The 24,413-nt window shown below is 40.0% G+C and overlaps 1 protein-coding gene across 1 annotated transcript; it reads left to right on the forward strand.

Annotated features, from left to right (window-relative positions):
- The first annotated feature begins 74 nt into the window (after positions 1–74).
- Positions 75–22,692, forward strand: LOC124117433 (ectonucleoside triphosphate diphosphohydrolase 4-like). The gene is made up of 10 exons (XM_048393545.1): positions 75–218; positions 10,627–10,985; positions 12,146–12,296; positions 13,934–14,097; positions 14,307–14,431; positions 15,046–15,218; positions 16,590–16,914; positions 17,662–17,744; positions 19,446–19,607; positions 21,571–22,692. Exons 1-10 carry the CDS (start codon positions 205–207, stop codon positions 21,821–21,823), a joined length of 1,809 nt encoding a protein of 602 aa, XP_048249502.1. The 5' UTR covers positions 75–204; the 3' UTR covers positions 21,824–22,692.
- Positions 22,693–24,413: the final 1,721 nt, after the last annotated feature.

Genomic DNA, 24,413 nt, shown 5'->3' on the forward strand with positions numbered 1-24,413 from the left:
CTGTATTGAGGAGTATTATACTGCGAAATTATATGTCGTAATTTGACATTTCGACCAATGTACGATACCGGCTACTTCCGGTTTGGGCCACGTATATTTCTTTACAAAAAGTAGTGTAGGTTTTTGAGGAACATGATACGTAAAACTCAGTCAGAGTTTCTCTATTGAAAGTTGTTTACGAGGACAACGTAATCAGCACTGGTGATGAGCATGGCAAGGTAAGAATGTATTTCTTGTCCATTCCTAAGCAAAAGAAAATGGGCCTACCAATTTTGGATGTAGAAATTCTAGGCTAGTTGCTTAGAATTACTCCTATGTCCCTAACATAGCTTGCATCTCTACAAAACTCTAACTTAAAGTATCAGTAGTATTCGTAAAGCGTTTAGTTTGGCACAGAGAATTAAAATGCCAAATTCGTTGATAAAGCGTCACAACAACCATGATAAACAAATCATTTTAACCGTCAGCAATGGTCAGTGGTCAGCATAGGACTTGTAACATGCCTATCTTATTTTATTAGTATAATATACATAATATATAGCAGTTTGAGATTGTATACCCTTCATATATAGGAGATAGATACAGGGATAGTACAATACATCTGAGCTCTATAGGTAACCAACACTTAAGATTACTGACTGTAGTCTGGTTTATTTCCATGTTATCTGTACAGAAACGCTGCACACTTGTGTTTAGGTCAAGGAACATCATAGCATGTGGTTATACCAGTTCCAAAGAAACAGGTGGTAGAGGGGCTAAAACACTTTTGATAACCATAATCATGATAATAACATCAGGCTTTTTTTAGTGCAAAATCTTGGAATGACACTGCCAGGGGATCGAACCACCAACCTTCCTCTCCCCAGGCAGACACTCTATCCTCTAGACCATGGATATAATATTTAGAAAATAATGTAAGTTATTATATTAAGTAGATTCATTATAAGTCCATCTTTACTGAATACTAGTATGTGGAGATTCCAGGGAAGCATAGCTGGTCACTGGTGTAGTGTTTTGGCTTTTGTATCGGTTAGTTGTCATCATGGTCATAGATCACTCTTCATGAAACCAATGACTAAATTGTTAACATACTGCCACAGTTCTCAAGTTATTACAGACGGTTTAAAAAATGTTAATACATGTATATTGTTAAGCCCTCATCTAAAATGTATGACATAGTTTCTCGGTAGGGTGCATGATAATCTTCAAGGACGTGTAAGGAAGTACAGTATATGTTCAAGAAGGACAGGAGAGGGAGAATTACAAGTTTGACAACCTATCTAGTACCTTAAACATCATATTATCTATTTGAATTATATAATGAGTAAGTCTTGACAATAATCTGTGACTAGCCACGAGTAAAACGTTTGAATATAGTACATTTCATTTTATCTTAAGAGTAAATTCTATTGCAAATAATACATAACATGTTAAAGGACATGTTCAAAACTAGAATTTCTTATTTATTTTTAAGTTTTCCAGAATTTGCTGCAATCCAGCATCGTAGATGGGGGTAGTTCATATTTGTTTTGGGGCGGTCGGGTAACCTAGTGGTTAAAGCGTCTGCTTGTCACGCCAAAGACCCGGGTTTGATTCCCGAAATGGATACAATGTGTGAAGCCCATTTCTGGTGTCCCCGATATTGCTGGAATATTGCTAAAAGTGGCGTAAAATCCAACTCACTCACTCATATTTGTTTTGTTCTTCAAAGATCTATTTGAATATACAGGTTTTATTATTGTGTCAGGTAAACATATTTTTAACACTAGAAAGAAAAATTACATTGCTTTCATTTCTTGTATGCTTCCGTCTCATTAAAATCTGATACTTTACTCAGATATGATACCTCTCGATGTTAAGATCTGAGAACACATCTGTAGAACAGCGCATCAGGTGAATCCTGAACGACCTTGGATCACCCAATCTAAGTGAAACATGCCTTTGATGGTACTCCATTGTGGTTCAGCAATATTATGGTGCAGCTGTTGTTATGTTCACAGTGGGAATGTCATTTATCTTGTTTTTGATATATATACTACTCAAAAGAAGTTAAAGAACACCCAAATAAGTTATCAAAATCACTCAAAAAATAAATCGTGGCCACAGGAACAACACTGATTGGGAAAGATAAGTATTTAATCATGACATTTCATTGACGAAAGAAACGCTGGCATACAGCTGACCAGAGCAAATCAATATGCATTGCATGTACCCTATAAATCAAAAGTCACACACTACAGTTCAGGATAATCCTGTTCCTTCAATATCGGGTAGGCCCACCCCTGGAAGCAATACAGTTCTGACATCTTCTACGCATAGATCGAACAAGCTGCCGCAGTGTTGTCTGTGGAATTGCTTGCTATTCCTGATGAAGAAATCCTAACAGTTGCTGGAGATTAACAGGAGTTGGGTGGTTAGCTTGAACGGCTCTTCCCAAGGCATCCCAAAGATGTTCAATGGGCGCCAGATCTGGCGAATAAGCAGGCCATTGCATAACGGTAATCTGCCTTTGTCTGTGATAGTCAGTGATAATCCGAGCGCGATGGGGTCTTGCATTGTCGTCCTGAAGGATAGCACCTTGACCAATCTGACGAAGTGTGGGCAATACCAGGGGTTCAAGAATCTCATCACGGTACCTGGCAGCATTCAGATTCCCGACAATATGGTACAGAGGAGTCCTATGATTCCAACTGAATCCTTCCCATACCATCACTGATCCCCCACCAAAAGCGACACGTTCACGTACTGTGGCATCAGTGAATCTCTCTCCAGTACGACGCCACACCCGTATTCTTCCATCATTGAGCTGCAAACAGAATCGCGACTCGTCTGTAAACAGTACACGAGACCATTGCTGTCTGTTCCAACGCACATGTTGTCGACACCAAGCCAGACGTGCTGTTCTGTGAACTGGACGTAAAGGTGGTCTCACTGCTTGTCGTCGACTTCTCAAGTGCGCAGCTCGTAAACGGTTTCGCACCGACTGATCACTAACGACAGTGTTATTGACAGCCCTTAACTGTAACCTGAGGTTGTTTGCTGTTGATGTACGCTGCCTGAGTGCTTGGAGAACCAGGTATCGGTCATCACGTTGTGAGGTACACCTTGGCCGTCCAGAACGGTGTCGCTCTTGCACTCCGCCAGTGGCAGCAAAAAGATGCCAAAGGTGTGAATGACAGAGGGAGACACCTGCAATCTTCTGCCCACTTCAGGTAAAGAAAGGCAATCCTGGAGCCAACCAATAGCTCGTCCTCTATCAACATCAGTCAGATGTCGTCTCTGTGGCATGGTTTTGGAAAGTGTGATAACACGATCATCATCATCGCCTTCTTAAAGGGAAAGCATGCACGTGCACCATGAACATCACCACTTTCATATGCTGAGCATGAAAATTGTGTTGGTTGTTGCTAAGGACAGGTGCAGCGTTGTGTTTGGGCGACAATATTCCTGTGTTTTGCTCATGTTTTCAATTCATTTGCATGACTACCAGAAGTGTTTCCAGAAAGTGTCAGGAGGATAAGCAATACCCCAGACGTGGTGCAACATGTTGCCAAACATTAGATGATAGTAATGTTATAACACATAATGCCATGACCAATTTGCTAAATCGTGTATTATATATCTGGTGTTCTTTAACTTCTTTTGAGTAGTATAGAAATCAAATATACACTGGTCTGAATCATTGAATGCTTTGCACACTTATACCAAGAATCTATGAGCCTTGATCCGGGGCACAGACTGATGTTGCCTCAGAGTAAAAGATCTGATTTTAAGATACATGTATGCGAGAAAGTTGTAAATGTTGCCTGTGGCCAAAGTTTGTCCTTAGATGTTACTGAAGGTGGTGATAGTTATTATCGTGATGAAGATCAATGTGCAGATCTTGCCAAAGGGTGATATCTGTGATATTGTAATAGGTTTCAGGTAAGGACATTATATCTGCTATTCTCTCCTTTACCAGTGATCTATCATGGTGTAACATTTATACTAAGTTTTCAGACCCGTGAAGATTCCGGGGTAGAATAGGTCTTCAGTAACCCATACTTGCCGTAAAAGTGACTATGCTTGTCGTAAAAAGCGACTAACCATGCTAACGGGATCGGGTGGTCAGTCTCGCTGACTTGGTTGATACATGTCATCGATACCAATTGCGTGGATCGATGCTCATGATGTCAATCACTTGATTGTCTGGTCCAGACTCGATTATTTTACAGACCGCCGTCATATAGCTGGAATATTGTTGAGTGCGGTGTTAAACAACAAACAAACAAACTAAGTTTTCATGTAATAATTAGATCCACAGCAAGTGCTTTTAATTATTACATGAAAACTGAGTATAAATGTTACACCATGATATATCCAAGGTATCTGAGTTGTCAACTAACCATGCCAGAAATAATCAACATACACCATATATTAAATTTTATTGATTGCTATTGTATATATTAGGGCTGCAACGAATACACTATGAGGCGAATACGATTCATATCACGAATACAGGGTAACGAATACGAATATTAATTCACAATTACAATAACAAGTCAGCAGTTTATGTATTATCTATTATATTCAGTGAAACAATAACATCATAATTTATTTGACATGGTTTGTTAATTATTAATGAATTATACATTTATATACTGCACTTATCCAGGTACTAGTATCTGCTCAAATGAGACAATGACCAGTGAAAACACTACTATCAAATTAAATATTATTAGAGTGTTGTCATTGAAAGAAATATATGCATATAATATGTTGTTATGGATATTTTTAGGTACAGGGTATGTAAATATACATGATAGCATATACATAAATATTCGATTCTAGTGGCCATGCATGAATAACGAATTCAATTCATGAATTGTTAAGGCTCGATTCACAGAATACGCGAGTGAATCGTAACAGCCCTAGTATATATCAAGTAATACATGTTCTTTCACACAAATACATGTAAATATGACATCTGGAAAATGATTACCCTATTCAACGTAATAAGCGCCCATGGCGATATTTGCTAATATATTGGCTAGTGAACAATCCCAATTAGCACCCCTTCTGATTGATCAATGTACACAAGACTTATCTATTCGTGTATAATACGCACTCGTGTGTTATATGCACCCTGAATTATGGGCAATTAAATTCTGGAAAATATATCTGTTGTGTATAGTACACACAGACTTTTCTTATGTATCATTTCAGGCTGTCACCTCTTTCAACTCTGTTTTATTTTTCAATAAAATTCTATTCTAGTAAGAGCTCCCTATTTCTAATTTTGAGAGCGCCCTGGGCCCTTATTACATTGAATACGGTAACATATGAAGATGTTTAATGCATAATGTAAATCATGATTGAAAAAAATAAACCTGTGGATTCAGAATTGAAAGTTTGATTTAGGGGCTCCCTAGACTGAAATACCTTTGGAGAATGCCCTACATTTCTAACACTTCTTGTATGGAGTCGTATATATTTATCACCTTGATGACGTGTCAGGGCTCGAAATTACTGGTGCTCACAGCACACATAAAATAGGAGTTGGCACGCTTGAATTTTATGTACAGTGCATTGTGTGCAAGGAGATTTTCATTAAAACTACTTTTATTGATTATTATTTCATGTTTTGGCAAAATGAAACTGAAATGGAAGAGTATTCCTCTTTAATTGCACCTTCGACTATCGCTCAACGACTTCCTGTTGTAAAATCAGTTGGCATTATTTGGTGATTTCCGTTAACTGCATCTTACAAATGTTTGACCAGATGTTCCAGACTGCACAAAATGGATTTCAGTGTAGTAGCATCTTTCCGAATTTTTACAGAATATCAAGAATATAATGTGGATCATGCGTTTCAAACAGAAGTGGTTATTCGTGTTGATTGTTGTGAAAAACATAGCTGACAATCACTATTTGTTATAATTATTGGGTAATAAAAACAAGCCCACCTAAACTGAAAAACCGGTACAGTGTCCTTGGGAACACCTGATTTGTTTCTAATGTCGAGTCTTGCATGTATTACTAATTACTGCTTATATGCAGCTCCATTTGAAAGCAAGAAATAATTGGTGATCTGTGATATAACAGGTGATATAAACTGGTCTGGCCTTATCAAACACTGTATTTTGAGTAGTTTGTGACAGCTGTTGTCATTTTCCTTGAGTTTTCAATTACGTTTAAAATGATGAACTCATTGATAATACAGCTGTTACTAGCTGTTGGTGACGTTTTTCCGATTGAATACTATTATATTAGTTGACATTATCATGATTATCAGCATTAACACAATGTGCTGCTGCAATTGACTATGTTGTATCCAAAATATGTGTGATATACCAGTATGTTCCAGCACTTACCGTATTCGATGTGATAAGCGCTCGGGGGGCGCTCAAAATTAGAAATAGGGGGCTCGTATTAGAATATTATTTTGGTGAAAAAAAAACAGTTGAAAGATAAATTATGCTGACAGCCTGAAATGTTTATGTACGACAGATGTATTTTTCCAGAATATAATTGCCCATAAATAAGGGTGCATATAACACATGTGTGGGTATTATACCGAATAAATAAGTCTTGTGTACATTCATCAATCGGAAGGGATACAAATTGGGCTTGTTCACTAGCCAATATATCAGCAAATATTGCTGTGGGCGCTTATTAGAGCGGGGTATTACGTCGAATACGGTATATGTACATGTCTTTCAATGCTTTTTCCACCATTGTTCGTTTTAGTTTTGCCATTTGGATATTGATTAGAAATTCCAATAAAAGAGTTTATGTAATATCCAGTGATTGTACATTAATAAATTCCATTACAAATACATGTAGCTTTGATGTTTGGAGGCTAAACTCAGTGGACCAGTGGGTTATGTGGCCTTTGAAACTGCCACTGCTGGTGGACTGGCAACTCTAAATATGACCAGTCCCCCCTAGTTTTTTTGTCAGTGCCCGCTTTAAACAAATAAAAAAACCTATGTAAAAATGACCTGCTTCTTTCAACACTATGTTTAGTTCTACTCTCAAGTAACTTAGTTAGATCTACACATCATTCACACAAACATCAGTCACAAATTACTCTTTTTTATTAATATTTTGACATGGTCGCTTCAGATAAATATTTAACCAAGAACCAAAGCGAAATATTATTCCCTTGCACTAAAATAGACAACGAGAAACCCTGATGGTAACAGACAAGTTGACTTTGTTTGAAAAATATACTTATCTGAATATCACTGATGTTTTGTTTGACAACAAAGACTTAATAGGTCCTTTATTTGCCAGTCCACAGGGACAGGCAGACACATGAATTACCGGTCTAAGCCTAATTTTACTGGTATAAAGCTGGTAATTACTGGTAAACAGGAACACTGCAGGCTAAGTTTGCTATAATTCTTCGTGTTCAAACTGTAATAATAACTGTTATCAACTTTTTTGCTGTTTTGCTAAAATGTATTTTATGTATCCTTAGAGTGTTAGAATATTATTGCAATGTTCTAAATCAGCCAGGATGGAAAACCATCAATACTTGGTTGCATAAACACCATAACATTTCTGTAGTGATCTCAATTCAAGTGCTATTTAATCTAACATTAATGCCATGTAAACTATGACTGTAATTTGGGGTATCAAAATGTCAATGTAAATAAACTTTAATCCTCATAATCCATCTGTAAACATGATGAAAGCATTCCTTAATTAACAGTGTCTACATCACTTAATTACATCTGTATTCAATAAGTCGATGGGTCTCCTCCCATAAGTAAGACAGCCCAGTCGTGAGACACCTTAAAACAACAATGTCATACATGTTAATCAGGTAATTAACCCCTATCATGAAAATGGACTTGTCTTATTATAGACAAAAGAAATGAATCAAGATGCTTGATACCCTCTTTTACTTTATTTCATTCAACATTTTAATTCATCCATCCCTTAAATCCATTGTTTTAACATATTCTCCACTTAGAGTTCAGTTAAAGTTAATATCACAGTTCACATCACAGTTCACATCACAGTTCACATTGAGGTTGTCACACTGACACAACCTTAATCCATCTTCAGAAGTTTGCCAACAGCTAGACTGGCTGTGTTTGTTTAATTAATCCCACCTACTCCACTGTCTTACTATGGGTGTCTCACTAATGGGATGTCTCACTAATGGGATGTCTTACTAATGGGATGTAACCCGTCAAGGCAGGCCGTAATCACCTGGAGGTGTACGCAATAGGTATAACCTGCCAGTGGTCAGTGTTGATGTACAGTAGTTAGGTAATTGCCATTCAGCTTGCACCTGCATCTTAAAGTGTCACTTATCTCTGACAATTCACTGGGTGTGGTTGTTGCCTTTGTTATTGTTTTTGTGGATAACTAGATGGTAGAAATCTCGACTAGCTTGTGATCTGTGCTGTGCTAACTGTAAGTGTATTTGTCGCCTTTAATGATAGTATAAGGGCGTATGGTCACAGTGATCAACAAAATGACTATTTTGACTCGTAACACAAACTAAATATTTCATCTGAGCATTGCTTATTTTATCGTGTGTACATGTTATCATGGTTATAGACAATATGTAAAATGACTAAACTTTTCAATTAGGCAATTTATTTAATGCCTAAATATTCAGTTATTTTTCAAAATGACTGAAGAATCTGTCCTTTTATTTTATGATAACAAATTCCAAACATTTTAGTGTTTAATTTCATCTCCCAGTGAGTGAAAAGGATAGGATGAAAAGAAAATTTCTATATTTTTTTCCTTCTAATCCTAGCATTATTAGTCTATTGTGATGTTTTTAATCCCCTTTGAAAGTCTTGACAATTTTTAGACAATTAAGTGACAGATTTTTCAGTTAATTTGTAAAATGACGGCAATATTTGGACATTTGATAAATTGCCTGAGTGAATCGCAATTTAAACATAGACTGTAACATATACACACCTGCAAACAGTCAGGCTTGTGAAAACGCATTGAAGACGGAGGGGAACAAAAATGATTCTGTTCAGTGCTACAGCAAATGAATGAAAACAAATGCAAATATCATAATTACAACCGACTATAATGTCTAACATTAGGCAGTTACCTTGTTTCAAGGAATGTATCCGTAAATATCCAAATAAAGGAACAATATCCCATCCATAAGTTTGTTTACATGTTCGATGTGACATCGTCCTTGTAACAATCTGATATTTTTATGTATATATATGGCTCTTATGGCTATTGTAGGTTTTTCACGTGATCACATAAGTTTGTTTGGTGTTTCCCATAGGTGTCAAGTCTCTTTGGTCAGCTGAAATAGCACACTTGACAACTACATTCATGATGTTTATAGTTCTTTAAAAAGATTCATCGAGTTAGATAACAATGAGCAATCAATCAACGTCTTATCAGTTAATCCTTTGAACAAAGTATGTTGTTTTCACATCGGCACTTTATGCCCAGACATGGTATTCGGTCTGCTTTAGTAAACCTTCATATGTAAACACTTACTTTTTACAAGTCCACAGTGCAAGATAACAGTGATTAATCAATCAACATATTTTCGGTTAATCCTTTGCCTGATGTTTTTTTTGTAACTCAACTGATTATTCCTCTCTTTCTGAGCAATCGTGCATATTGCATAACATATATTTCACCCCACTTCAGACCTGCATTTAGATTGAGTAATTACCCCAGACACAAGAAATGCCAAATGGGCATCTTTGTCAGGTAATCTGAGTGGTGCTACTACCACTAATTATCCCCGTCCGTCCGTCCACCCTTCCGTCACGTTTCGTTTCCGGAGCATAACTCATAAACGGTTCAATATTTTTTCATCAAACTTTGCAGGTCTGTCAGGTACATGCTGAACTGGTGCCTTTCACTATTGAGAAATTTTAGAAATTTTAATTTTTTTTACGTTTCCATGGCAACAAGATCGACTTAGGTTCCAAACTCCTTTTTTTTACAATTTCCATGACAAGTTCCACCTCGGTTAAAAAAGGTTAGGGTTTGTTTAGATTTAATTATTTCATAAATTCTGCAACAGGGGCGGGGGATATAGCCACGTTAGTGGCAAATTCTTGTTATACCTGTAATAAATTCATTAACTGAAGGTGTAGGGTTACACCAGGAAACATGGATGACAGCAAGGGAGTAGCAATCATATTATGCATGCAATTCCAAATCTGAAAATGCTTTCACTACAGGGATACTATATTTTATTTAACTATAACCATCAGGGATATTTCCAAATAACAACATCTGATGAACAGCCACCTTTCCTTTTTCTTCTTTGATAGGCGTCTAGAAGTTGGAGTACTTAGTAAGGATAAAAATTTTGAATAAGAGGTTTGTTTAGCAAGTTCCAATAGGTTGAAATAAGTGACATTCGTATTTCCTGCGATATCAAGCTGTGATTCGAACCGTGTGCGAAATCTTGAATAAGAACCAAGATGGCGAGTGTCACTCCTTGCCTCTATGTATATAGAGGGGTGTGATTTTTTTCTATACAAATATATTATGTTATACACGCTATGATCGAGTTCCTGTGAGGCTACCCCACAGTCCCAACTGTTGGCAGAAAGAAATAACCTTTATCTGCTTTCAGAAATCCGAACCTTGACACGTCTTCCATACACCTGTATGTTTCAGAATTTACATCAACTGGCCCTGTCCGTCAATGTTTGCTGCCAACCAACAAGGAACATCCCGGAAATCCTTCTTGATCAGCGGTTTCATCATCGTCGCTTTCATCCTTCTCTGTGTTGTCGTGGTTGTGAAAACAAGGTCAGCTGACCGACCTGACAACAAGGGAGATAAGTCTGAATTAGACGATGTCAACAAATCAGGTTCCAAGTTGCATTATGGGATAGTTATTGACTGCGGCAGCAGCGGCAGTCGCATCTACGTCTACTACTGGCCCCCACACTCTGGGAAACCTGGCGAACTGCTCAACATCCAACAGCTCAGAGATGGTGAAGGAAACTTGGTCGTGAAAAAAGTCGCACCCGGTAAGTACTGAGGCAGGGAATAAGTTGATTCAGCATCACCATCAGACTCCGCTGGGATTCTGGGTTAGAATAGGTCCAATCTCATTAAAGTCAGATCTTAGGTCTCGCTACTGCTAAACACAGATCTGAGGACATCCCATTACGGGTCACGTTAGACCCACCTTTTGCGAACTTTTACCAACCAGTGGAATGAGTAACAATTAGTCAACATTAGCCAGTTAACAGCTTTCTCAAGCTTTACGGCACTGGTGTCAAACTGGCGACTACACTTTGAAACATATTTTAAAAAGATTATGTTTAATATTTTGAAAACTTGACACAAGAACATTCTGGAATGGCTAACGGCAATAGAAACTAACAGTTTAACTCAGAGTCAGTATACTGTGTCCGAATGGGGCTAGTGCTATAAAATCGGCATTAGTCTGGACCAGTACAAGCAGCCACACACACACGTGCATTCACGTCTCTATTTTAATGCAATAATCTGTAACGCGACATAAAACCCCATTTCACCTCACCTCACCTCACCTGTAGACATAATGTTATTTTTACAAACTTACGTGTCAAAGTTTGCCAGTTTGCTTCCTGATTTGAAAATTCTGAAAATACTTATGCAGGGACTTATCTTGATTATATATTTGGTGGGGACTCAAAGCCTTTAATTGTAGGGTCCCAGGTTAAATATGGGGGTCCTAGAGAAATGTCCCAAATTGAAGTACTCTACTCCAAGTGATGTAACATTCCGCATACTCAGAGACCATTAATTAAAAATATTTTTCCCCAAAATGAAATATAACGAAAGTGAAATTGTACAGAAATTAATTGTAATTGTGTTTTAATGGTACTAACATACATGTATGTCTCCCACATCCCAATGGATGCATTCTGTAGTTTTTGTTGCATCTGTTGTCAATTTGACGTAGGTTGCAGGTGTGCCAGTTTTATTTCTAGTTATCTTGTTTTTTTCCTTATAATTTCTTTTTATCTAGTGCTATCTGATACAATTGTCTGCAACATGTACAGTGAGTGTGGTGAATTGTCTTGATTAGAATTCCAACCATAATTACTTGTTCAATTATTGTTTTCAGTACTGGGTAAAGTTTGACAAAACTGGAAATTAACATCAAAATTAATGAGATTGGCTGACATTTCTTCTTTAGGTCTTTCTGAATATGAGGACACGCCACATGATGCCAGTGACCACATCTCCAAGCTTCTTCGGTATGCGTCCCAGTACATTCCTAAAGAACACCACAAGGAGACGCCGCTATACATTCTGGCAACAGCTGGCATGCGGATGATACCCGAAAAGTGAGACTGACAGAAATACCTTTGTTTCAGGCAACATGGCCCCAGGAGATATGGACATGTAAAGATCTGGGGTAGAAACCATGCTTGCCGTAAATGGCGACTATGCTTGTCGTAAGAGGCGACTAACGGGATCAGGTGGTCAGGCTTGCTGACTTGGTTGATGCGTGTCATCGTATCCCAATTGCGTGGATCGATGCTCATGATGTCAATCACTGGATTGTCTGGTTCAGTTTCCATTATTCACCGCCGTCATATAGCTGGAATATTGCTGAGTGGGGGGTTAAACAACAAACAAACCAAACCAAACCAAACACAAGAGATATAGGTCAGTAGGCCTAGTACACAGGGTTTGGTTTGTTTAATATGTTTTAAATAATGTTTTAACACAGCTGCCTTATTTATTTCTTTGTTTGGTGATTGGTTATGCCGCACTCAGTATTATTACAGCTAATGATGGCAGTATGTAAATAATCAAACCTGGACCAGACAATCCAGTGATTGATATCATGAGCATCAAACCACGCAAATGGATGCAATGACATCCATCAACCAAGTCAACAAGCCTGACCACCCGATCCCATTAGTCGCCTCTTACGACAAGCATGGGTTGCTGAAGACCTATTCTAACCCGCATCTTTACCGGTGCTACCTTATTTAAAACTTATGTTAGTTGCAATGATTCTCGAATTTGTAAGTCACTGTACATGTGTATAAGCATGATACAAAAACTTTCCTATTTAACCCAGAGAGAGGGAATTTGACAGTATTTTATTCATGCAATAGACTTTCAATGGGGGAAGAGCCCAAAGTGGCTTGGGTGACACTTTCCAGCAGGAGTATGCAAAACAAGGTCATGCTCAGGGCAGATCCTGGCACATCAAAGGGATGTAATTCTGTACAGCGAACTGCAGTGCCTTAGGCCACTGCACCCCATATTTAATAGAAGATGCAAGTGTGAAGAAACTGATAACTGTGCTTTGGAAAACAATTGAAATAAGCATGACAGTGGGACAGATTTGGGGACAGATCCCCTATAGAGTAACTCATGCTGTGAAAGGTGGCCATAATGGCTGCAGACAGAGCACTGTTGTTGATTGTGTACTGGATGAGTGACCACCTGACCAGTTCAGTGTGCGTAATGGATATCCTAGGAACGCTATCCACACAAAGAAGGGCAGTGGGATAGCCTTGTGGTTACAGTGTTCACTCGTCATGCTTGAAGGTCCGCGTTCAGTGTCCCTCATGGGTACAGTGAGTGAACCTGTTTCTGGTGTCCACTCTGGGAGATTGATGGAATATTGCTAAAAGAGGCATACTCACTCAACAACCCACACACCCCAAAACACTCTCACTCACTCACTCACTCACTCACTCACTCACTCACTCACTCACTCACTCACTCACTCACTCACTCACCCACCCACCCACCCACCCACCCACCCACTCACTCACTCAACCACTCAACCACTCAACCACTCACTCACTCAACCACCCACCCACTCACTTTTACACCCACCCACTCAACCACCCACCCACTCATTTTTACACCAACCCACTCAACCACCCACCCACTCACTCACTTCCTCATTACCAAGAAGCTTCTGTTTGCCCACTGTAAGGTAATGGTTTTGTTGTAGAGCCCAGAAGGCCATCCTGACAGACTTGCTGACAGACATCCCCAAGCTGTTCGACTTCCAGGTGGCTGAGAACCACTTTGAGGTGATCAGTGGCAAGCTGGAGGGAGTGTATGCTTGGATCGCCGTCAACTATGTCCTTGACAAATTTTCCCATGGGCCTGAAGGTGAGAGTTGACAAAAGGAATCATAGAATCTATAGGGAAGTGTGTTTTGCTGGAGTATTGCTGATTGCAGTGTTAAACAACAAACAAACAAACAAAATGTCACCCCCCCTCATAGCAGGCTCAAATGCCTTGATATAACTAAAATGCTGTTCAAAGCTGTGTTAAACCCGACACACAGAAATGAACTTCTATGACCTGTCCTATTTCAGACCATGCCCTAGTCAGTGTGAAGCTCCCTGGTCAAGGCGGGAAAACCCACCTGCGCAGACGGACAGTCGGCATGATGGACATGGGGGGAGGGTCAGTGCAGATAGCTTTCGAAGTTCTCAACGAGGTGAGACTTAGACGATATCAGTCATTTTTAGTAGTATAGACTATCAAGGCTTATGCGTTTAATGTAGGGCTGGCTAAATAATTGATAATTGGAATTATCATCAATGGGAAGAAATCTTAATGATTATCGATATGAAATTTTGTCGGCGATAATAACTCGCATAAACTATTGTGATGAAATAAAATTTAGATTTACCAAACAGACTTGTCATTTGCCAATGATGTCAACTGTCGAAGACGGTATGCAACTGTATATATCTCAAATGTCCAGAAAATAATTCATGCATAAATGTGTCACCAGTTGCGTACAAGATGTTGATTTCTTTTGGGACTTTCTAACATATTTGCTCAAAGTTCCTTCTCCGATATTTATCGATAATTAATTGATATTAAGGTAGCGATTATCGATCTCTATGATCTATGTCGATAGCTAGCCCAAGTATACTGTCCTTTGGCTTAAGATCGTAACAGCAAGTATGAATAATTTCATCATGTTCATTTACACATCAATACCTGTAGATAAGTGATACTATAAGTTAAATGAATGGCGACAGCTCTTTGTCTTCCTCTTGTCCACGACCTGGGCCTAATACAACACTAACATACTGCTTCCAGCGGGAAGAGCTGCCCAAGCACCTGGTGGCGGAGGTGAACCTGGGCTGCCAGGACTCGGACACGGAACACACATACCGCGTGTACGTGACCACCTTCCTGGGCTACGGAGCCAACTCAGCCAGGGAGAGATACGAGGAGAAGCTGCTGAAACAGGCCGCCAAACAAGGAGACAGGTAGATAACTGAAGCGCTCTTCACAACATTGCTGAATTATCATGATTATGTCTGGATTCCTACAGATTTGAAACAAACCCTTGTTTCCCTCCCATGTTTCTTTCCATCAGGATATATTTTCATGAAAGCCGGGTACAGGTGGCCCAGTGGTCTAAGGTAAAGCAATTCACTGTGAAGAGTTGCATCCCTTAGCTTGGCCAGGATCCGGCATGGGTTCGATTGCCTGATTTCACCAAATCATTATCCACTGTTTGTCAGCATGTTTGTCACTCATGCTTGTTGGTTTCACCAAAGAGGCACCACCTACGACCTACGACCTACGACCTACGACCTACGACATATTGTGTTGAGACTGACATACTGTTTGACACAGAAATAAATCCAACTGACTCTCACTTGCATCAAATCAATCTATCTGCTCATACAAATTCAATTGAAGCTTTCACATTCCCTCCCCAGTTGGGCTTCATGAGCAGAATGTTCCCCAGTACAAGTTTACCTTAAGAGCCGACAACTTTAAATGTTGCACACACAGCCAATCACTGGTTGCCTGACCCTGATATGGCTGGAATAACGCTGAGATAAACATTCTGTGTTTTCAGACTGCGTCATCGGTTCCAGATGAAATTTCTCGCTATCAAATACTCAAAGAGACAAACAAATCTGAAAACACATTTATTGACATTGTAAAATACAAGAGTCATCAGTAATTTTCCAAGGGTTGTGAAACGGACATGACATAACTCTGGGATGCTAAGACATAATGATACAGTGTTTTGTTTTGTTCGTTGTTTAACGCGGCATTCAGCAATATCCCAGCTATATGACGGCGGTCTGTAAATAATCGAGTCTGATGACAGTCTGTAAATAATCAAGTCTGGACCAGACAATCCAGTGATTGACATCATGAGCATCGATCCACGCAATTGGGATACGATGACATGCATCAACCAAGTCAGCAAGCCTGACCACCCGAGTCACCTCTTACGACAAGCGTAGTCACCTCTTATGGCAAGCATGGGTTGCTGACAACCTGTTCTAACCCGGAATCTTCACAGGACCAAGATACAGTGGATGACATCACATGCTTCCATTGATAACTGAACATGCCCGCTAAGTAAAATATTGGAAAAAAATCAAACTTAAGTCAACTTTCTCATGAGTAGTGATCAAATGTGGTACCTCTTTTTTCAAGCTGAAAAGTTCGAGAGATTGTCAGGATTCATTTCTACTTGACAAGAATTTTCAGTCATCAGAATGCAGCACACACTCTCATTTCTTTTACATTGTGGCATATGACAACATTCACTCACTCACTCATGATGCCTTGAAACGTGTCAGTATTGCTAATTTGCATGTCGTTCATTCCAGTCGACCTGGTCAGAACACGACCTACCCAGTTCTAGATCCATGCCTCCCACAGTCGATGCCGCTGGAGAGTGAGGACGAGAAGAGTGTCAAGCACTACTTCAAGGGCACCGGCAGCTACGACGAGTGTCGATCAGCCCTCACACCTCTCCTCAACCTCACCGTGCCCTGTCCACAGGAACCCTGCTCCATGAACGGCGTCAGTCAGCCCTTGATTGACCACACACGCTCCTCCTTCTACGGCTTCTCGGAGTTCTGGTACACCATGGAGGATGTTTATCACAAAGGCGGAAATTACAGCAGTGCTATTTTCAATAAATATTCTTCAGTAAGTGAACAAGACTTCCACAGGCTATAAAAACATGATTTCACAAGATTTGTTGACTTCGGGTGGCCACTATTTATGTCATTTTTAATTTCTAATATTCTTCACCTGGCAGTCCCAATCGTGTGTTTCATTCAAAGCAGGATGCATCAATATGTATGTGTTTCCGTTTGGATGTGGTCATTGCCTGAAAACCAAAAAATAATTTTTTTGGCCTGATTTATGTTTGTCTGCATGAATTGTTTGTTTGTTTTTAACGCCGTACTCAGCAATATTCCAGCTTTATGATGGCGGTCTGAAAGTAATGGAGTCTGGGCCAGACAATCCAGTGAATGACATCATGAGCACCAATCTAGACAATTGGGATACGATGACATGCATCAACCAAGTCAGCAAGCTGACCACCCGATCCCGTTAGTCGCCGAAAACGACAAGCATGGGTTGCTGAAGACCTATTCTCTCTACATGATGCAGATAGCCATGTTATTCAGCAGCCAGCATGTTCCAGCCTGTAAATAATCACGTCTGGATAGACAAATCAGTGGTTGATAACATGAACAACAAGCAACACTGTAGCTGTTGTCATGGTAATATTGCTGACTGTTGCTTCAAACAACATTCACTCACTCAGATGATGTATATTTCTGCAACAGGCTTATCAAATATGCTTCTACTTATTGCGACAATAATGTGAAGTATAATATATTTAGTTTAACAAGTTTTAACTTGAATATGATTTGATCATTTCAGGAGTTTTGTGGCTCAAGTTGGTCTCAGTTATCTAAATGGTATGACCAGCATTTATACCCGAAAGCTGATGAAGCTAGATTCAAGTAGGTGTTTTACTTTCTTCATTTCTATCTCTAATTATCACCACATTAACATACGTCACCTTACGGTAGTCATCAGACAATCAGTACAATCCCTGTAATATGCTAACTTTATGGTGTTATTATCCCCTGCCAAACAAAGTTGGCGGTGGTTATAGAAACGGGCTCTGTCCGTCCGTCATGTTTCGTTTCTGGAGGATAACTTAGAAACCGTTCAATATTTTTTTATCAAACTTTGCAGGTCTGTCAAGTACATGCTGAACTGGTGCCTTTTGCTATTTAGAAATTTTATAAATTTTGATTTTTTACGTTTCCATGGCAACAAGATGGACTTAGGTTCCAAACCCTTCTTTTTTTTACAATTTCCATGACAAGTTCCACCTCGGTTAAAAAAGGTTAGGGTTTGTTTAGATTTAATTATGTCATAAATTCTGCAACAGGGGCGGGGGATATTGCCAGGTTAGTGGCAAACTCTTGTTTTACTTGTCATGAGGGGCTGTGAGGTAGCCTCATGGTAAAAGGGTTTGTTGGTCACACCTTAGACCCGTGTTCGATTCCCCATATGGGTGTGATGTTTGAAATTCATTTCCGGTGTCCCCTGCTGTGATATTGCTCTATACCCAACTCGAACAATCCAATCTGAATCCAGACATCTGTTCCGCATACCAAAGGTAAAACTCTCCAGTTATGGACATAGAACTTTCTCCTTTGCTGCAGCCACTGAATAGAACAATCTATCCCCTGATCTCCGTGAAGGTCCTACCTACTATGGTATTAGAGGGGCGGTCGGGTAGCCTAGTGGTTAAAGCGTTTGCTCATCTCGCCGAAGACCCGGGTTCGATTCCCAACATGGGTACAATGTGTGAAGCCCATATCTGGTGTCCCTGCCGTGATATTGCTGGAATATTGCTAAAAGCGGTGTAAAACCATACTCACTCACTCACTCACTATGGTTTTAGATCAACATCAAAGACCAATCTCTTCCGCCATGCTTTCTACTGAACTGCACTTTCCTGTCTGCGCTTTGAGCATGATATTTGAGTGTTGAAAAATGTGCATTCTAACTACTGTAAACTACGTTTATAACGCTTATAATGAACTGACGGATATAGTGAACTCACCTTGTGGTCCCGTGTACTCTGTCAATGATAATGTTTAGGTATATAACGAACTGTTAATCCCTGAGCTGAGCTCCTCGCGTGTCACCAATCTGCCTATCAAAACTTCCCATGCTCTCTAGACTGGTCATGGTTGAGAATGATTTTGTTTGTTTGTTTGTTGTTTAACGCCGCACTCAGCAATATTCCAGCTATATGACCACGGTCTGTAAATGATCGAGTCTGGAGCAGACAATCCAGGGATTGACATCATGAGTATCGATCCACGCAGTTAGGATCGATGACATGCATCAACCAAGTCAGCGAGCCTGACCACCTGATCCTGGTTGAGAATGAAGGTCACGGTCATTATAAGTTTGTAATTAAGGTAGCTCAAGGCAGTCTTTCCTGTTTGAAAGTTGTACTGCATTGGGAATATGTCTTCCGAAACCTTAAGTGATGTTATCAAACCTTCTGTGCTCATATGATTACCATCTGAGACCTGCATTATGTCCTCTTACATCAAGCTAACACACTGATATACTGTACGGTACTGTAATACTGTACAAAGTGGCATAAAACTCACTCACTCACTCACTCCGCACAGATACCAGTGTTTCAAGGCAGCATGGCTGTCCACAGTCTTCCACAACGGTTTCAAGTTCCCTGAGGAGTACAAGAATCTGAAATCTGCTCAACTCATCAACAACAAGGATGTCCAGTGGACATTAGGAGCTCTCATCTACAGGACTCGGTACATCCCACTCAGGTAGGACTAGTCTCCTTAATATGATACATCCAGCTCGGAGTCAGTATATCGCCTGAGTGGGGTATCCATATTAAACTGTGGCATGGTATCTCGTGGACTAGCACTTTAAAACTGGCATAAGTCTGGACTATTACAAGCAGCCACCAACACGTGCACCCACTTCACAATGTATGTGCATTGTGCAATTATCTTTAATATTAAGCCCCATTTCAACATTAAACCCCATTTCAACATTAAACCCCATTTCAATGTTAAACCCCATTTCAACGTTAAACCCCATTTCAACATTAAACCCCATTTCAATGTTAAACCCGATTTGAATGTTAAATACCATTTCAACATTAAACCCATTTCAACATTAAACCCCATTTCAACATTAAACCCCATTTGAATGTTAAACACCATTTCACCTCATCCCACCTACTGCTTATTTTAAGAGGCAACTAAAAGATTGCAGGGCTGTGACTTAGTTGATTGTGTGTTATTGTACTACGACGGATGTTACTCATAATGTCGACCACTGGTTTATGTGTACTAGTCTTGACTGTGTACATGGTTGTCATCATCTAGCCTGAATATCACTGACTGCAGCAGAAAACAACACATATAAAAGTGTGAATGAGTAGCTAAAGAAAGCTGTTGGTAGTTTTCGTAACTTTCTGCATTGTGGATATGTTGCCAAATGAAAACAATTATCAGAATCGTTCAGGCACTTATACCATCAATCAACATACCGTATTCGACGTAATAAGCGCCCCGCTCTAATAAGCGCCGATGGCGATATTTGCTAATATATTGGCAAGTGAACAATCCCAATTAGCACCCCATCCGTTTGATCAATGTACACAACACTTATTTATTCGTGTATAATACGCTCTGGTGTGTTATATGCACTCTTAATTATGGGCAATTAAACAGTATATAAACAGTTCAGGCCATCAGCATAAACCATGAAATTTATCTTTCAACTCTATTTTTTCCACCAAAATGATATTCTAATACCCCCTATTTCTAATTTTGAAAGCGCCCTTAGCGCTTATTACGTCGAATACGGTAACTGTAGCATACACCCATTAAACCCCTTCCTGGCACTTGTACCATCGAGCAGCGTAGCTAACACACATGTTAAACCCCTTCCTGGCACTTGTACCATCGAGCAGCGTAGCTAACACACATGTTAAACCCCTTCCTGGCACTTGTACCATCGATCAGCGTAGCTAACACACATGTTAAACCCCTTCCTGGCACTTGTACCATCGATCAGCGTAGCTAACACACATGTTAAACCTCTCCTGACACTTGTACCAATGATCAGCGTAGCTAACACACATGTTAAACCCCTTCCTGGCACTTGTACCATCGATCAGCGTAGCTAACACACACGTTAAACCCCTCCTGGCACTTGTACCATCGATCAGCGTAGCGAACACACATGTTAAACCCCTCCTGACACTTGTGCCATCGATCAGCGTAGCTAACACACATGTTAAACCCCTTCCTGGCACTTGTACCATCGATCAGCGTGGCTAACACACACGTTAAACCCCTCCTGGCACTTGTACCATCGATCAGCGTAGCTAACACACATGTTAAACCCCTTCCTGGCACTTGTACCATCGATCAGCGTAGCTAACACACATGTTAAACCCCTCCTGGCACTTGTACCATCTATCAGCGTAGCTAACACACATGTTAAACCCCTTCCTGGCACTTGTACCATCGATCAGCGTAGCTAACACACATGTTAAACCTCTCCTGGCACTTGTACCATCTATCAGCGTAGCTAACACACATGTTAAACCCCTTCCTGGCACTTGTACCATCGATCAGCGTAGCTAACACACATGTTAAACCTCTCCTGGCACTTGTACCATCGATCAGCGTAGCTAACACACATGTTAAACCCCTCCTGCAGTAGATAGTTACAACCTCACTACAAGACATCTTTCACTCTCTATTTCAGGGACATAGAAAAACATCAAATGGAGTACCAGTCGACGCACAAGCCGTCCTGGTTCCGCGTGTCGAGACTGTTCTACAACGAGTACCTCATCCTGGTGTGCTTCTTCATCGTCCTGGCCTCTATAGTGCTGTACATGCAGAGACTGAGGCTGTGCCCCAAGAGGACCAACATCCGCCGCGTCCCGTCCATGTCCTACTTCCTCACAGAGGAGGACCAGATGGAGCAGGGAAAGAAGGGCTTCATTTACTTGTGATGTCCTCTCACAGTAGGCAGTCCAGGAGCGTGTACTTCCATCTGTGGTGAATGGGATGTTACGAGTACCCAATTTGTGATAAGTACTCGAGGATGTTTTATATAGTACTGTACTTGATGCATTTATTGCCCAGGTTATGTTAGGAAATCAAGATGTTTTACATGATTCTGTATTTAATGTATACTACTCAAAAGAAGTTAAGGACCACCCGATTTTATTCATATTAATATCGTTTCTTTGCCATGAACAGGTTATGTTAGGAAATCAAGGATGTTTTACTTGATTCTGTATTCAATGTATGCTACTCAAAAAAAGTTAAGGACCACCCGATTTTTCCATAGTACCATAGTTAACCTGCCATGCAATAACATTTTGGTTCAGAGATTATGTTAATAGGTTAAGGAATCTGTAGCTGGCCACAAATAAATATCAAGTGACTTATTTTGAGTCACATCACAGATATTAATATAAAATTTAAGAAATTAGAATGTTTTTCAATGGGCTTACATTGCATCTTTGCCATAGTCTTAGAAATATTTTTTATTCAACCCTGAACACCAACACCCACATTTACTGACTTGGTTCAACAGTTTTGATGTCACGAGTGCATAAGCTCCTTTCAGTGATTTTTTTATTCCTACTGAGAGCATAATGAATGTGTCAGGTGCTGCTGTGATTCCCTACTGATCAGGATGGCCTCTGGGCATCACCGAGCAGCAGAATGTTTGGTGTCCCAGCCGATATTGAGAGTTGAATCCATTTTGATGAATCTGTTTTAACAATATGGTGTGCCTCTTTTTAGTTATCGTATTTACAGGTATGACTTGTTCACACCTCTGAAAATAGAAAACAAGGTGGGATCTTGATAAGGATAAGATATATGGATGGCCATCTTCTTTGTTGCAATTAGGAACTGGATTCGGTGATAGGTTCTGTTATCAAGCAAGTGATAGGGGTGTTAGAACCTACACGTAAACATCACTCCTAAATGTAATAAAGAAGTTGTTCATCCATGTATCTTCTCTTCAGCAACCCATGCTTGCCTAAAAGGCGACTATGCTTGTAAGAGGCGACTAACGGGATTGGGTGGTCAGGCTCGCTGACTTGGTTGACGCATGTCATCGTATCCGAATTGCGTAGATCGATGCTCATGATGTCAATTACTGGATTATCTGGTCCAGACTCGATTATTTACAGACTGCTGTCATATAGCTGGAATATTGCTGAGTGTGGCGTTAAACAACAAACAAACAGAACAAAACAATACTCCAACTTCTAAATGCCTCACAAAGAAATTGGTGTTGGTATTTATCACTATTTATTGGTACTGATCTTGATATTTATCCAAAATATGAAGCAACTCTTGCAACATGGGGGTAGTGTTTTTACATTACCCTGGACGTTTCATTACCGACACATTATTAGCCCAGATGCACATGAAGTGAGGGGGGGGGGGGGGTGCATGGGTGGCCCAGTCGTCCAAGGCGCCGCAATACGCTTTGCAGAGTTGCATCCCTTTGGCACACCAGAAACCTATGATTGTGGGTTCGAATCCCGGTTCGCTCCGATTATGTTTCTAGGTTTGTCAGCGCCATACCCATGCTCGTTGGTTTCACCAAAGTGGAAAACGTCTGAGACCTGCATCACTTCAGGCTTTCCTCCCACATTAAGCTGACACGCCGTGATATAACTGGAATACTGTTTAAAGCAGCGTTAAACCCAACTCACTCACTCACTCACATGGAGTGAGAATGTTTTAGCTTTTTTTTCTGCTCGTTACAAGTACATGTACCGACATAATATGGGACATAAATCACAAATATCAGCTGACATTTATTTGACACCCAACTTTTGATGGTGCTCCTGTAGACCTGTTGAAAGTTGTTGTCCAGTCTAGTTTAAATTTCTGAAGTTGATGTTGACATGATAGGACATCGTGGGACTTCCATGTGGACTCGAGCAGAGTTTACACAATATCAATCTCATTAAAATCAGATCTTAGTTTTCGCTACCGGTAAACAAAATCTGAGGACATCCCATTACGGGTCACGTCAAAACGACCTTTCATCCAACCAATCAGAGCGTCGCTTACCAGATCATGAAAGTGACTCTCGGAATGTGTTTTCTAATCATGCAACCACGAAATATTTAACACGGGGTATGTCCTCATATCTTTGTTTAGCGATAACGAGAACTAAGATTTGATTTTAATGAGATTGACACAATATGAACCGTGCAAGTTGGTTATGCAACATAGAGACTGATGATGTGATTACACTGTCAGTACTTTGAAATGAGGCTGACGGGTGTAAAAGAGGATGAGGAGGGAAATCCGTGTCTCATGATCACCGAGGTATACTGTGTTTGAAGACAACCACATTTACAGGATGTTTTTAAAGTGTCTGCATTTTAGCAGTTGTGGATTTGGGGGGGAACCTACCATATATGGTAAAGGATGTTTCAGTGTTTCTAGGACTATATAGTTGATGTCGATGTAGTATTACACAACTATAAAACTGTTTGTGCCAGTTTTCTATATTTCTTGAGATTAATTCAGTCATTTGTAGTTTTGATTGTTTTTTGTCAGTGG

The sequence above is a fragment of the Haliotis rufescens genome, unplaced genomic scaffold, assembly GCF_023055435.1.
Source record: "Haliotis rufescens isolate VD_foot unplaced genomic scaffold, xgHalRufe1.0.p SCAF_12, whole genome shotgun sequence".
Lineage (NCBI taxonomy): Eukaryota > Metazoa > Mollusca > Gastropoda > Lepetellida > Haliotidae > Haliotis > Haliotis rufescens.

Bases quoted from the DNA above. Each gene is read 5' to 3' on its own strand.
- LOC124117433 (XM_048393545.1), top strand. The intron at 14,432-15,045 runs GTGAGACTTAGA...TACTGCTTCCAG, and splicing joins CTTTCGAAGTTCTCAACGAG to CGGGAAGAGCTGCCCAAGCA. The intron at 15,219-16,589 runs GTAGATAACTGA...CGTTCATTCCAG, and splicing joins GCCGCCAAACAAGGAGACAG to TCGACCTGGTCAGAACACGA.